This window comes from Carcharhinus amblyrhynchos, chromosome 18 (genome assembly GCF_965287045.1).
Source record: "Carcharhinus amblyrhynchos chromosome 18, sCarAmb.v2.hapA, whole genome shotgun sequence".
In the NCBI taxonomy this organism is placed as follows: Eukaryota; Metazoa; Chordata; class Chondrichthyes; order Carcharhiniformes; family Carcharhinidae; genus Carcharhinus; species Carcharhinus amblyrhynchos.
Window position 1 is genome coordinate 43,508,949 of NC_137341.1, and position 15,139 is coordinate 43,524,087.

General features: G+C 45.8%; 1 protein-coding gene across 6 annotated transcripts in view; it reads right to left on the reverse strand.

The window, feature by feature from the left end:
• The window catches only part of LOC145355077 (neuronal-specific septin-3-like), a 392,555-nt gene that overhangs the window by 165,853 nt on the left and 211,563 nt on the right, over positions 1–15,139 (reverse strand). The window contains exon 1 of one of the 6 annotated variants that reach the window (XM_080206916.1): positions 7,485–7,620. The exons of the other annotated variants lie outside the window; for them this stretch is intronic. Coding sequence (XP_080063042.1) covers positions 7,485–7,494 — 10 coding nt within the window. The 5' untranslated portion in view covers positions 7,495–7,620. Of the gene's footprint in view, positions 1–7,484; positions 7,621–15,139 lie in introns of those variants that run through there. 6 annotated transcript variants of the gene reach the window in all.

Here is a 15,139-nt window from a genome sequence, read left to right on the forward strand (position 1 = left end):
ATCATAACTGATCCAATATGATAACCCTCAACTCCACTTTCCTGCCTTATGCCCATAACCCTTTCTTTCCTTATTGTTAAAAATCTGTCCATCTCAACTTTGAACATACACAACGAAAACAGAGAATGCTGGAAAATCTCAGCAGGTCTGACAGCGTCTGTGAAGAGAGAACAGAGCCAACGTTTCAATGACCCTTCGTCAGAGCTAAGAACAAGAGTTATTAAGACTCAAAACATTGGCTCTATTCTCTCTCCTCAAATGCTGCTAGACCCACTGAGAGATTTTCCAGACCTTTCTGCTTCTGGCAGTAAAGCAGTAAATTGCTTCTACATACTTGATGACCCAGCCTCTACGGCCCTCTGCGGTAAAGAACTCCACAGATTCATACCCTCTGAGAGAAGTAATTCATCCTCATCTCCATCTTGAATGAGTTACCCCTTACCCTGAGATTATGCTGTCTGGTCCTAGACTCTCCCACAAGGGGAAGCAACCTCTCAGCAATGCGATAATGAATAGGTACTCTGTTTTTTTCACTATGTTGAGGGCTGGGACACCAGGGCTAATTGCCCTGCATTTCAAACAAGTGCCATGGCATCTTTCACGCCCACCTGAGAGGGTAGATGGGGCCTCAGTTTAACAGGTCATTTAAAAAGTGGCACTTCCGACACTGCTGCACTCCCTCAATACCAGAAAGAAACTACAGGGTGCGATTGACCCTTAGGGGTCGGAGCTTGGCTCCGACAGCCAACTGAAGTCTGATAGAGGCAGGTGCGTATTAAGAGGGCAAAATAATTACTGTAACACCATCCCCAAACCTTGGCACAGTGGTTAGCACTGCTGCCTCAGGGACCCGGGTTCGATTCCCAGTTCAGGTCACTGTCTGTACGGAGTCTGTACATCCTCCCCGCGTCTGCGTGGGTTTCCTCCGGGTGCTCCAGATTCAGATCAAAAGACGCACTAGTTAGGTCTGTGCTAAATTCTCCCTCAGTGTATCCGAACAGGCGCTGGAGTCTGGCGACTGGGGGATTTTCACAGTAACTTCATTGCAGTGTTAATGTAAGCCTATTTATGACACAAACAAATAAATAAATAATTCTCCTGGAGTTGATAGAGCCTTTATTAAAACTGCAATCAGAACGAATTGGAAGAAAGCATTGTGTGTGACAGTTCTTACTGAGGGTTTCATCAATATTGGTTTCGAATTGGTTTACACTTCCAGGCACATGTGCTTGCTGGGTGATACTGGTTTCAGTGTGTGGAGCTGTCAGCTGTGATTTTCCAGCTTCCAGTGTGGATAGTGGAGTTGGTGAAGATGTCGCGATCCCTGATCAAAGATGGTGCGGGAGGCTAGAACACAGCACCGTGGCGGTGCCATCAGCCTGGCTTTGGGCATTGGGGGAAAGGAGGAAATACTTAAGGGTGGAATGGGCACATGGCACCCTGGCGGAGAGGAGCCACACACAGGGTGCCTGGAAGTATAAACCAATTGGAAACCAATGTTGATGAAACCATCAGTAAGAGCTGTCATGCTTTCCTCCAATTTGTTCTAATTGCAGTTTTTAAAAAAGGCTCCATCGATTCCAGGAGATTTATTTATTTATTAGTGCTTATATTACACTGCAATGAAGTTACTGTGAAAATCCCCTAGTCGCCACACTCCGGCACCTGTTCGGGTACACTGAGGGAGAAGCTACCACAACCAGTGCACCTAACCAACATGTCTTTCGGATTGTGTGAAGGAACCAAAGCACCCGGAGGAAACCCACGCAGACACGGAGAGAATGTGCAAACTCCATGCAGTCACCCAAGTCCAGAATCGAACCCGGGTCCCTGGCGCTGTGAGGCAGCAATGCTAATCACTATGTCACCGAATTATTGAAGGGAATGGCACAAGAAGTCTACCAGACTTCTCTGATCTTAAGGATCTGCAGCAACTGTGATCCACTTCACTAGCCTTCCAAATTCAGTCTGACCAAGGTACAAGATATGGAGGAGAGACACATTAAGGGGGGGAATTTTCCCATCCCACCTGCCACAACTATTCCCACCACCTCCCCCCACCCCCAACCCCTGAAATCATACTGGTCCTGTTTTATTTGAATTTAATCACTTGAAAATCCAATAATTTTGTTGGGAGATCTTTCCTCTAACTCCCCTACCTGATAGAAGTATGTAAAATTATGAGCGGTACAGATAGGGTGAACAGTTGGAAGCTTCTTCCCAGGGCAGAAATGACAATTCCAAGGGGGCACAAGATTAAGGTGAAGTGAGAAAGGTTCAGTGGAGATGTGCGGGGGAAGTTTTTTACACAGAGGGTGGTGGGGGCCTGGAATGTACTGCCAAGTGAGGTGGTTGAGGCAGATATGTTAGCAACATTTAAGACTTGTCTGAATAGACAAAGGTACAGACGGGGAATAGAGGGACACAGGCTAGATAAGACAACATGATTGGTGCACATTTGGAGGGCCGAAAGGGCCTGTTCCTGTGCCGTACTGTTCTTTGTTCCAGGACTGAAGTTGTGCTGGTTATGTTTCCGATGCTCAGTGGATTCGCTGTCTCACAGCTTCTTAGCAACATCCACTCGGGGATTCTCATATTACAACCCTACCTTACTGTAAACCCTCGCCCTAAACCCCAACGCCTTGTGTGAGCCGCAAAAATGTGTCGCTGCTGCTTCCACCACGGAGGGTTGCTAAGCAACAGGACACAAAGCGGCTGCTGTGGAACATGTTCTTCATTGTACTTCTGAATTTCAATACAGGTGCTTGATACCCGAGACCTTGAAACCTTTCTCCTTGGTTGATGAAAAGTTGGGTGGAACAATCTGTGCTGTGTCGTACCTTCAATTTGACCTTATCATCGAATCATAGACCAGAATTTTTCCATTCCATCCCACCTGCCACGGAATTCATAGGAGAAGGGGGGGGTGGTGGGGAATCATGCAAATGTCCGTTGACCTCGGGGTGGGATTTTCCGATTTTGCAACGAGCGCAGCCCATTCATACAGTCAAACAGCACGGAAAAGGCCCTTCGGCCCATCCAGTCTGCACCGACAATAACTATCACTGAAGATGCAATAATCCCATTTTCCTGCACTTGTCCCTTATCTTTGAATGTTATGATATTTCAAGTGTTCATGCAAATACTTTCTAAAGGTTGTAAGGTTTTCGGCCTCCACTACCGTCCCTGGCCGTGCATTCCAGATTCCCATCACCCTGTGAGTGAATTTATTTTTCTCAAACCCTCTCCTACTCCTTCACCTAAAACTATGCCCCCTCGTGATTGACCCTTCAACCAAGGGGAATGGCTTCTCCCAACTCAACCCTGTCCCTCATAATCTTGCATACCTCAATCAGATCCCCCCTTACCTTTCTTTGCTCTAAAGAAAACAATCCAAGTCTATCCAGTCTCTCTTTATAATTCAAATACTCCATCCCAGGCAACATCCTGATGAATCTCCTCTGTACCCTCTTCAGTGCTATCACATCCTTCCTATAGTGAGGTGACCAGAACTGCTCACAATACTCCAGCTGTGGCCTAATCAATGCTCTGTAGAATTTCAACATTACCCTATTGCTTTTATACTCTGCAGCACGACTGATGACAGTGGAATTTAGAAGCCGGCCTTATCATAATTATCAAAAGAAAAGAGGCTTCCTCCTTCTACTTGCTGTCACAGTTACATTCTAACTCAACAGCGATAACAACCAGCCAGTAATAGCACGGGTGCTACGGAAGTAGATACCATAGTTGAGATTCTAATCTCAACTTTGACCCTGTAGAATAACTAATGCTATCAGAACCAACAAACCAAACAGTGTAAGGGACTGAATGCAGCAGATAACACAGCCTAAGGGTCAGCATTGACAGTGGGAATCCACTTGCCGTCCTATTCTTGGTCTTGCTGCAGATCTGATGAAAGATACTCAGTCTGAAACGTCAATTTAGTTCCACCCTCCACAGATGCTGCCTCAGCCACCCGGCACTTGTAATCACAGAAAAATAACTCAATCCACCCCAGTTCCATGGTTATGTATCCAGTCTCTCAGGAGGTCAGTGTTAATGGGGAGTGTGAATGATGATGTGAGATCCACAGCATCATAACATTTACACCACACAAATGCCAGACAATGACCATCAGAAATGAGACACTCTAACCACTGCCCCTTGACATTCAATAGTGCTACCATCACTAAACCTCTCACTGTCAACATCCTTGGGTTTACCATTGACAAGAAACAGAAACTCAACTGGACTCACTACATAAACACAGTGGCTACAAGAGCAAGTCAGATGCTAAGAATACTGCGGGGAGTAACTCACTTCCTGACTCCTCAAAGCCTATTCACCATCTACATGGCACAAGTCAAGAGTGTGTTGGAATAGTCCCTGCCTGCCTGGATGGGTGCAGCTTCAACAACACTCAAGAAGGTTGACACCATCCAGGACAAAGCAGCCCCGCTTGATTGGCACCACATCTACAAACATTCAATCCCCACCATCGACGCTCAGTAGCAGCAGTGTGTATCATCTACAAGGTGCACAGCAGCAATTCATCAAAGATCCTTAGACAGCACCTTCCAAACCACAACCACTTCCATCTAGAAGGACAAGGACAGGGGAACACCACCCCCTGCAAGTTCCCCTCCAAGCGCTCACTGTCCTGATTTGGAAATATATTACTATTCCTTTCATCATGTGGATGGTTGGATTGGGGAGCTGTGCAGCAAAGAAGAGACAGGGGGTATGGTAATGAAGTGAAAAGGCACAATTTTAACCACAGACTGCATGGAAGAAAAAATAAACTTTGCCGCCATGTCCAATTTAAGTCAGAATGATGAAATATAGAGTAAATAAAAGAGTAAATGTAAACTTTTCAAATGCAATGGGTGGGATTTTCCAACCCTTCCCACTGGGATCTTTCAGACCCACTGAAGGTATCCCTCCTCCCCAACACCATGGTGGGTTCCCTGAGACAGCAGGGTGGGTGACCCACACAAAACGCCACAGGCAAAGGTGGGACTGGATGATTCCACTGGTAACTAACAGTGAGCCGCTTCCATCAGTGGAAAACATGCCACAGAGTCGGAGAGAACTGTAGCCATATGCAGTTTGGGAAATTTTCACCATTGACGCAAAGCTCTTCCCTAAGTTATTAATTCTGTTGTCTTCGTGGTGGGTGGGTCAGGGGCTAGGTAGACAAGGAATGTTTTTGTCTTAAATGCCGCTAGTTGTGGTAATGTGGAATGCACTGGCTAGAAAGATGGGGGAAACAGGTTCAATAGGAACTTTCAAAAAGGGTTCTTTTTACCCCATTCATTCCACTAATGAGGGTGTTACTGGTAAGAGCAGTAACCTAAATGCTCTTCAGGAGGTGATGGTGAGCTGCCTCCTCGAACCGCTGCAGTCCATCTGGGGTAGATACACCCACAATGCTGTTAGGAAGGAGGTTCAAGGATCTTGACCCAGCAACAATGAAGGGGTGGCTATATAGTTCCAAGGCCAGATGATGTATGGCTTGGAGGGAACATTAATCCAGTAAAGGAAATTTTTAAACTTAAGTCAACAAATAGTTTTTGAAAGAGTTAAAGGGCAGGACTTTAAATGCCTTAACAGCTGATAGGTCCATTTGACAGTTTTCTAAAAATTGTTTCATGAATGCGGGCATCGCTGGCTTGGCCAAATCGTGGAATTTGAATTCAATAATAAAAAAATCTGGAATTAAATGTCTACTATTGAACATGAAGCCATTATCAATTTTGTTAAAAACCCATCTCATAGGATTCCTACAGTGCGGAAGGAGGCCATTTGGCCCACTGAGTCTGCGCCAACCACAATCCCACCCAGGTCCTATCCCCATAACCCCATGCATTTACCTTAGCTAATCCCCTGACACTAAGTGGCAATTTAGCATGGCCAATCAACCTAACCAGCACATCTTTGGATTGTAGGAGGAAACAGGAGCATCCAGAAGAAAGCCAAACAGACATGGGGAGAGCGTGTAAACTTCACACAGACAGTTACCCAAGCCAGGAATCGAACCCGGGCCCTCAGCACTGGGAGGCGGCAGTGCTAAACAGTGCTACCGCGCCACCCACTAATGTCCTTTAGGGAAGGAAATCTGCCGTCCTTTCCTGGTCTGGGCTACATGTGACCCCAGAGCCACAGTAATGTGGCCAACTCTCAACTGCCCTCTGAAAGGGTCAAACAAGCCACTCAGTTCAAGAGGCAACTAAGGATGGGCAACAAAAGCTGTCATTGCCAGCGATGCCCAGATCCCATGAAAGAATAAAGAAAAAATTCTGAACAGTTTCACTCGCCCTTGGCACAGATGCATAGAAATGTATTAACTTTGTGTGGGTATCTGAATTGAGTTAATGGACATTATTACTGGGACCAAGTTAACCCAGCATACAGTAAATGATAGTGAGAAAAATATTGTTGCATACTCTCTGCTTCAAAATGCACTATTTGCAATGGATCTTTCGGCAATCCCTGATCCTCAGAGATGCAAATTTCCAAATCACTGAAGACAGGTTGCTTAGGAACATTAAGGATTAGGAAAAGGAGGAGGCCATTCAGCCCCTCAGCTTTGCTCCCCCTTTCAATAAGATCACGATCTTCCACCTCAGCTACATCTTCCCATCCATCCTCAAATCCCTCGATTCCTATGATGACACAGAAGAACATTGCTACCAATGACATCATAGCCAGGCAGAGAAATAGCTATTGCGAGCATTTAAATCTCAATTATATTTTCACAGAGAGGATGGTGAATTTGTCAGTTAGTTGAGACAAAGGACTTAAACACAACGTGCAGACACACATCCACACACACACGGCATAAACGTGAACCAAGCTCTGTGCACAATCTTTCCTGTTGAAGTCCCTTCTGAACTCTCTGCCTGACCAAAGCTGCTTCACACAGACTGTAAACACACTGACAAAGATCGCAAACAGAAAGCAATATCAGACTGAAGCCCAGCGACTGGTACATGGGAGGAACAATGTACAACAACCCAAGCTCTGGAACACAGGAGGAGAGTGTACGACAGCCAAGGCTCTGGTACACAGGAGGAAAAACACAACAGCCAAGGCTTTGGTACACAGGAGGAAAAATATACAACAGCAAAGGCTTTGGTACACAGGAGGAGAACATACAACAGCAAAGGCGATATACAGTGAGTGAGACTGGGACAGCATAAGGCCTGCATCACTGACTGCTGAACAATACCTAGCCCTGCACAGTGGGTTTAAATGACAACTCGTTTCATCCAGATTCTCGCAAAATCAAGATACTTTTCCGGTACAACAAAACAGTTTGTGAGAGGCTGGCTATCAGATTACACAGAGGCAGCATTTTCAGCCAGCCGGGTTTTCTCTTAAGCATACCCCTCAGATGCTGAAATGTCACATCACCATAGCGCCGAATCAAAGATTCGGGTCTATTGTGGGAGGTTCACAAAGCTTTTCGCTGGACTTACCTTCTTTCATCCAAGAGACTGTCTTTCCCTCTTTCTCTCTTTGTCCACACCCACACCCTCCCCTCCCAGTTGGAACAAGTACAGTCTGGTCAAATGGATGGGTTTTTTTGGGGGGCGGGGGCGTGGTGGGGGCAGGCTCCCCTTGTGTTTGTACTTGTAGCCAGCAAGTCGCAAATAATGATCCCAGCGCTGAGCAAAAGTCTTGCAAATGATGAGAGCTGCTCTTCCTGCCTTGTGGCTGCAGAGCCTCCCCTGGTTGCTGCCTGCATCACACACATGACTAGAATAGTAATAAAGGCCACATCAGGGGGACTGTGTGAGCTGGCTGAGATTTCTCAGTATCCCCCCCTTCTACTGAGTGGGTCCCTGCTGCCTTCATTGTTTGGATGCGTTCACTTGAATCAGGCACGCCTGTGAGTCCCATTCAGCCTAAAAACCCAAGCATCTGGCAAGTGGGGGGCTGGTGGTGGGGGGAACAGAATCTCCAAGCTCACACAGCTTGCAGCTCTGCTTCTCTCCAAACCAAAACCTTTACACGGCAGCCAGGCACAGTTTCAATGGGGATTCTCGGCAGCTCCCGGTTCGGCTTTAAGTTCAGCTTTGCCACTGCCTGCCAAAGCATCTGTCATAAGAGTCATAGAGCACAGAAAAAGGCCCTTCAGCCCAACTGATCCATGCTAACCACGGTACCCTCCCAGCTAGCCCCAATTGCCTGCATTTGGCCCACAACCCTCTCATCCTTCCCCATCCAAATGTTGCTACTGAACCTCCCTCAATCACTTTCTCTGGCAGCTCATTCCATATCCACACCACCCTCTGCCTGAGGAAGCAGCACGATGGCACAGTGGTTAGCACTGCTGCTTCACAGCACCAGGGACCTGGGTTCGATTCCTGTCTCTGCACATTCTCCTCTTACTTGCAACTAATAAATAAATAAAATTGTCCCTCGGGTCCCTTTTAATCTTTCCTCTCTCACCTTAAACCTATGCCCTCTAGTTTTCAATTCCCCTTCCCTGGGAAAAAGAATATGGCTGGAATTTTACCGCCTGCCATGGGAATCGAAGCGGCCGAGGGGTGGACCATGGAAAGGTCCACTGATTTTGGGCGGGATTTTACGGTTTCGGGATGAGCGAGGTTGTAAAATCCCACCCCATGTGGGTTCATCCTATCTATGCCCCTCATGATTTTATATACCTCAATAAGATCACTCCTCATTCTCCTACATTCCATGGAATAAAGTCCTAGGCTGGCCAACCTCTCCCTATAACTCAGGCCCACTGGGCCTGGCAAACATCCTCACAAACCTTCTTTGCACTCCTTCCAGTTTATCAATGTCTTTCCTATAACATAAGGCGTCCAAAACTGCACACAATACTCCAAGTGCCAAAACAATATATTACAAAACAGACCTCAATGCCTATGACCAAATTTTACTGTGACATCTTTTGTTTTGGTACCTTTCAGTACATTCATTTCAACCTATTAAACCAAGTCAAACTAAACCCAATCATAATCTCGAGGGTCAAACAAGATCCAAGCTGACAAGTTGAGACATGGCACTCCATCTTGGGCCCAATCAAACAAGATCCATGCTAACAGGATGAGGAATTGCCCTCCCGGGCTTGATCTGACACCTTCATCTTAGCCAAAAGACCTGAGATGGCTTTGAAAAATTGCATTAGGCAATGCCTGGTTTAACCTCATTGGCTACTCTGATCCTTAACACCAACCTAGCCTGGGCAAACCACCACTGCAGGCATCAGCACACCCCCCAGAGCAATGGGCAAGCCTGGTCACCTGCCTGATCATGGTTTCACATCCTGTCATAATAATCGGGGTGGCACTGAGCCGGGCAGTCGGAATTGCTTTGTCAATTTACAGCCTCTGCCCCCCACCCACCCCCAACCCCTTAGACAGTAAGAGTGACAATAAGCCTCACTGCTTTAGAACTTTGGGGGAAATATTCCTGTCCTGTCCACCATGGAAATCGTAGCTGGTGAAGAGAGGAGGGAACCACGCAAAGGTTGACCTTGGACGGGATTTTCCAGTTTTGGAGCGAGTGCGGCTGGAAACTCCCGCTAATAATTTCCATCTTCTGATTTATTTTGCTCTAATTCTTTTCAACTTTCACACCACCTGCTTATATGATAATGGTTAAAAGTAGATTGAGCAAGGTGCTCGGTGTGAGATGAGAAACCAGCATTGATGCTTCTCAAAAATGACAAACAAGCCTGCGAAACAGTTACTTCCATTTTCCCAGCCGCGCTTCCGCTGTAAAATGCACAAAGTGAGCATGATTGATCCAGACTGGGGGATTTGAGGCTGAACCATAATCTGATTAATTTTCCAAGCTGCAACAACAGCTTGGGGCGGCATGGTGGCACAGTGTTTAGCACTGCTGCCTCAGAGCGCCAGGGACCCGGGTTCGATTCCAATTTGGGTCACTGTCTGTGCAGACTTTGCACATTCTCCCCGTGTCTGCATGGGTTTCCTCTGGGTGCTCTCGCTTCCTCCCACGGTACGAAGATGTGCAGGTTACGTGGATTGGCCATGATAAATTGCCCCTTGGTGTCAGGGAGGGTAAATATGTGGAGTTACGGGGATGGGACCTGAGTGGGATTGTTGTTGGTGCAGGCTCAATGGGCCAAATGGCCTCCTTCTGCATTGTAGATTCTATGATTATAATCAATAGACACCCTTAACTTTGATACGGATACAAATCACTCTCCCCTTAATATCTTCATTAATTGAGTGTGCATTCTGTGAAACACGTTACTCTAAACATCTCATTCACTTGATTTGATTTGATTTATTATTGTCACATGTACTGGGATACAGTCGAAAGTATTGTTTCTTGCACGCTATCCAGGCAAAACACAGCGTTCATAGAGTACATAGAGGAGAAGGAAAGGAGAGGGTTTAGAATATAATGTTATAAGGTGTAGGAAAAGATCACCTTAAGATATGATTTGATTTGATTTGATGTATTATTGTCACGTATTAGTATACAGTGAAACGTATTGTTTCTTGTGTGCTATAAAGACATAGCATACCATTCATAGAGTACATAAGGGAGAAGTAAAGGAGGAGAGGTGCAGAATATCGTGTTACAGTCATAGTCAGGCTCTACAGGAAGATGAACTTAATATATGATTTGATTTATTGTTGTTAGCTGCATTGGGATAAAGTTAAAAGTATCTTACATGCTATACAAAGCATACTGTACATAAAGTACATAGGGGAGAAGGAAAGACAGGGTACAGAATGTAATGTTACAGTCACAGCAAGGGTGTAGAGAAAGATCAGATTAATACATGATAGGACCATTCAAAAGACTTGAGTTTGAAGAATCTATTTTGGCGAGTTTCTCACTCCTCGAATACATCTAATGCATTCAATGCAGACTTGTCAATCGTTTCTCAAGTTTCAAAGTGGACCCTTACTGAATGCCTCAAGCCCACCATGCTCAATGCCAAAGGTTAGACCTAACTTCTAACACAACACCTCCAGAATCACTTGCCCAGGCTGGCATCAATTTTACTTTCTAATCTACATCTTTTGTTGATGCATGGAGTGCAGGCATGGTTGGTGGAGCCTATTTTCATTTCCCATCCCTGATTGCCCTTGAGAAGGCGGTTGTGAGCTGCCTTCTTGAATCTGCTACAGTGCATGTGGTGTAAGTACACCTACAGTGCTGTTAGGGAGGGAGTTTCAGGATTTTGGTCCAACAACAGTGAAGGAAGGGTCAATATATATCCAAAATCAGGGTGCAGCTTGGAAGGGAACTCACAGTTGATAGTGTCCCCATCTGCTGCCCTTGTCCTTCTAGGCGGTATACATTGGAAGGTGTTGTTGGAGGAGCCTTGGCGACTGTGATAGTGCATCTTGTAGATGGTGCAGACACTGCTAGAGGCAGACAGAGAAACGGTAAGGGAATCTTGAATGAGGGGTCGGGGGACAGAATTTAAAATTAGTGTTAAGCTATTCAGGGGCGATGCCAGGAGCTAACTGACACTTACAGAATACTGAGAGGCCTAGATAGCGTGGACATGGAGAGGATGTTTCCACTAGTGGGGGAGACTAGAACTCGAGGGTGCAACTGTAGAGTGAAGGGATGCTCCTTTAAAACTGAGATGAGGAGGGATTTCTTCAGTCAGACAGTGGTGAATCAGTCGAACTTGTTGTCACAGAGGGCTGTGGAGGCCAGGCCATTGAGTGTCTTTAAGACAGAGATCGATAAGTTCTTGACTAATAAGGGGATCAAGACTTACAGGGAGAAGGCAGGGGATGAGAATCATATCAGCCATGATTGAATGGCAGAGCAGACTTGATGGGCCGAATGGCTTAATTCTGCTCCTATATCTTACAGTCTTATGGTGTCTTCCACACAGAAAGGGGTGTGGAAATCTAAAACTCACCTTCCAGGAAATGCGACTGGAGTTGGGTCAATTCAAAATCAGACAGATGAGAGGGATAAATTTTAGTTAGGTAAGCATGTTAAGAAATCATAGAAGTTGATCATAGAATCCCTACAGTACAGAAGGAGGCCATTCAGCTCATCAAGCCTGCACCAACAAGAATCCCACTCTATCCCCGTCACCCCAAAAATTTACCCTAATTCCCCTCGAAACTAGGGTCAATTTAACATGGCCAATCAACCTAACCCACACATCTTTGGAGTGTGGGAGGAAACTGGAGCACCCAGAGGAAACTCACACAGACACGGGGAGAAGGTGCAGACTCCACTCAGGCAGTGATCCAAGCTGGGAATCGAACCGGGGTCCCTGATGCTGTGAGGCAGCAGTGCTAACCACTGTGCCACTGTGCTGCCCAGATGATGCTGGGGAAATGTAAAGTCTAACAGGTCAGGGAGTTGTTCACGATACAGTGAATGGTGTGGGTGCAGGCAAGACTCATTAAGGAACAACTGGATGTCTTGATGGGGATGGGAGGATATGAATCTAAGGCAGCTAAATGCAGCTATGATATTGATACAATTGAATTGTAGAACAGACTCACTGGTGCTGAATCAATCACTGGTTTTATGCGCACATTATCATTTCCCAGCTGCAGATTCAGCCTCCAGCTATTGGTTACACAGAGCAGACATAATTAATAGGCAGAATTTTATTCAGGATCAGAAATGCCTTTAAGGGAGGTCTAAAATAAATAAAAAGTTAACTTTCACTCAGCCTCATTCTGTTTTAGGAATGAAAAATAAGTGGATTAAAAGATACGTGGAGAGATAAAAAGGACACAGTCACAGATGATTGGCAGGGATTCTCCAATCCCTCCCGAGCTGTCCTCACTGTGCCAAGAATGGAGAATTGTCACTCAGCTAAAACTCCGTTCACTGCAACGGGACTAGAGAATCCCAGCCACAGGCGAGACTGGAGAATTGTGGATATAACATCCAAGAAGAGTGCTGGTTGGACTGAATTTGTGCTTCATAGAATCTCCAGTGCAGAAGGGGGCCATTCGGTCCATCAAGCCTGCACCAACAACAATCCCACCCGGAGCCTATCCCTGTAACCCCATGTAATTACCCAGCACTAAGGGACAATTTACCATGGCCAATCCACCTAACCCACATATCTTTGGACAGTGGGACGAAACCAGAGCACCCGGATGAAACCCCTGCAGACATGGGGAGAATGTGCAGACTCTACACAGACAGTGACCCAAGGTCGGAATTGAACTCAGGCCCCTGGCATTGTGAAGCAGCAGTGCTAACCACTACGCTATTGTGCCACCCCAGATTATTTCACCAGACTTTACATACTTCACTTAGAAAATGTTTGGAAAACTTGCTATCTGGTGATTAGAATGTAAGCAAAAAAAAATTATTCATTTTATATCCTCCTCAGCAACTTGTGCCTTTAACAACAACTTATGCTTTCTTTATTCATTCATAGGATGTGGGCGTCGCTGGCTAGGCCAGCATTTATTGCCCATTTCTGAGGACATTTAAGAGTCAACCTCATTGATGTGGCTTTGGAGTCCATAAGACCATGAGGCATAAGAATTAGGAGCAGAATTAGGGCACTGAGCCCATTTAGTCTGCTCTACCATTCAATCATGGCTGATTTTCTTCTCATCCCCATTCTCCTGCCTTTTCCTCATAACTCCTGATCCCCTATCTCTGTCTCTGTCTTAAAGACACTCAATGACCTGGCCTCCATGGCCTTCTGCCACAAAGAGCTCCACAGATTCAACACACTTTGGCTGAAGAAATTCCTCCTCATCTCTGTTTTAAAGGATCGTCCCTTTAGCCTGAGGTTGTGCCCTCTGGTTCCAGTTTTTCCTACTCCACATCGACTCTATTCAGGCCTCATAGTTAACTGTTTCAATAAGATCTCCTTTCATCCTTCTAAACTCCAATGAATACTAACCTGAGGTTCTCAATTGTTTCTCATACGACACGTTCTTCATTCCTGGGATCATTCTTGTAACTTCCTCTGGGCCTTTTCCAAGGCCAGCACATCTTTCCTTAGATATGGGGTCCAAAACTGTTCACAATACTCCAAATGGGGTCTGACCAGAGCCTTATACACTCAGAAGTACATCTCTGCTCTTGTATTCTAGCCCTCTCGACATGAATGCTAACATTGCATTTGCCTTCCTAACTGCCGACTGAACTTGGACGTTAACCTTAAGAGAATCTTGAACAATGACTCCCAAGTCCCTTTATGTTTCTGATTTCCTAAGCATTTTCCTATTTAGAAAATAATCTATGCCTCCATTCCTCCTTCCAAAGTGCATAACCTCACACTCTTCCACATTGTATTCCATCTGCCATTTCTTTGCCCACTTTCCTGGTCTGTCCAAGACCTCCTGCAGCCCCCTTGCTTCCTCATTATGACCTGTTCCTCTACATATCTTTGTATGGCCAGACTAGGTAAAGACGGCAGATTTCCTTCCCCTAAAGGACATTAGTGAATCAGATGGATTATAATGCAACTTCCAGTTAAGATGCTTCATCTCTGCCCAGTGAAGCAGTTGAGGCTCTTTTCTCTCCTTACAGACCTGCTGAGACTTTCCAGCATTTTCTCTTTTGGTTTCAGATTCCAGCATCCGCAGGAATTTGCTTTTATTCCTTATTTCTAAACAGTTGAGGCCACCTCTTTGAATGTTTTTAACACAGATAGATTTTGAACAGGAAGGGTTATGGTGAGCGGGCGAGCAAGTGGAGCTGAGTGCACAAAAAGATCAGCCATGATCTTATTGAATGGCGGACCAGGTTCCAGGGGTCAAATGGCCGACTCCTGCTCTTAGTTCTTACGTCCATTGGAACATCAAGCAAACTTTGACGCTGAGCCACATTAGGAATGGTGACTAAAAGTTCGGGCAAGGAGATAAGTTTTGCGGAGCCTCTTTAGAAGGAGGTGAGAGAGGTCGGGAGGCAAAGAGGTCCTGAGATGGAATTCCACAGCTTAGATCCTAGGCAGCTGAAAGCACAGTCATCAGTAATGGAGCCGAATACAAATCAGGAATGAACAAGAGGTCAGGATTTCAGGAGTGCTGAGATCTCAGAGGGTTGTAGGGCTGCAGGACATTACAGAGATAGGAAGGTGGTGTGGAAGAGTTTGAAAGCGAGGAGAAGAATTTCCAAATCACGGTGTTGCCTAACCAGGGGCCAATGTAGGTGAGGAAGC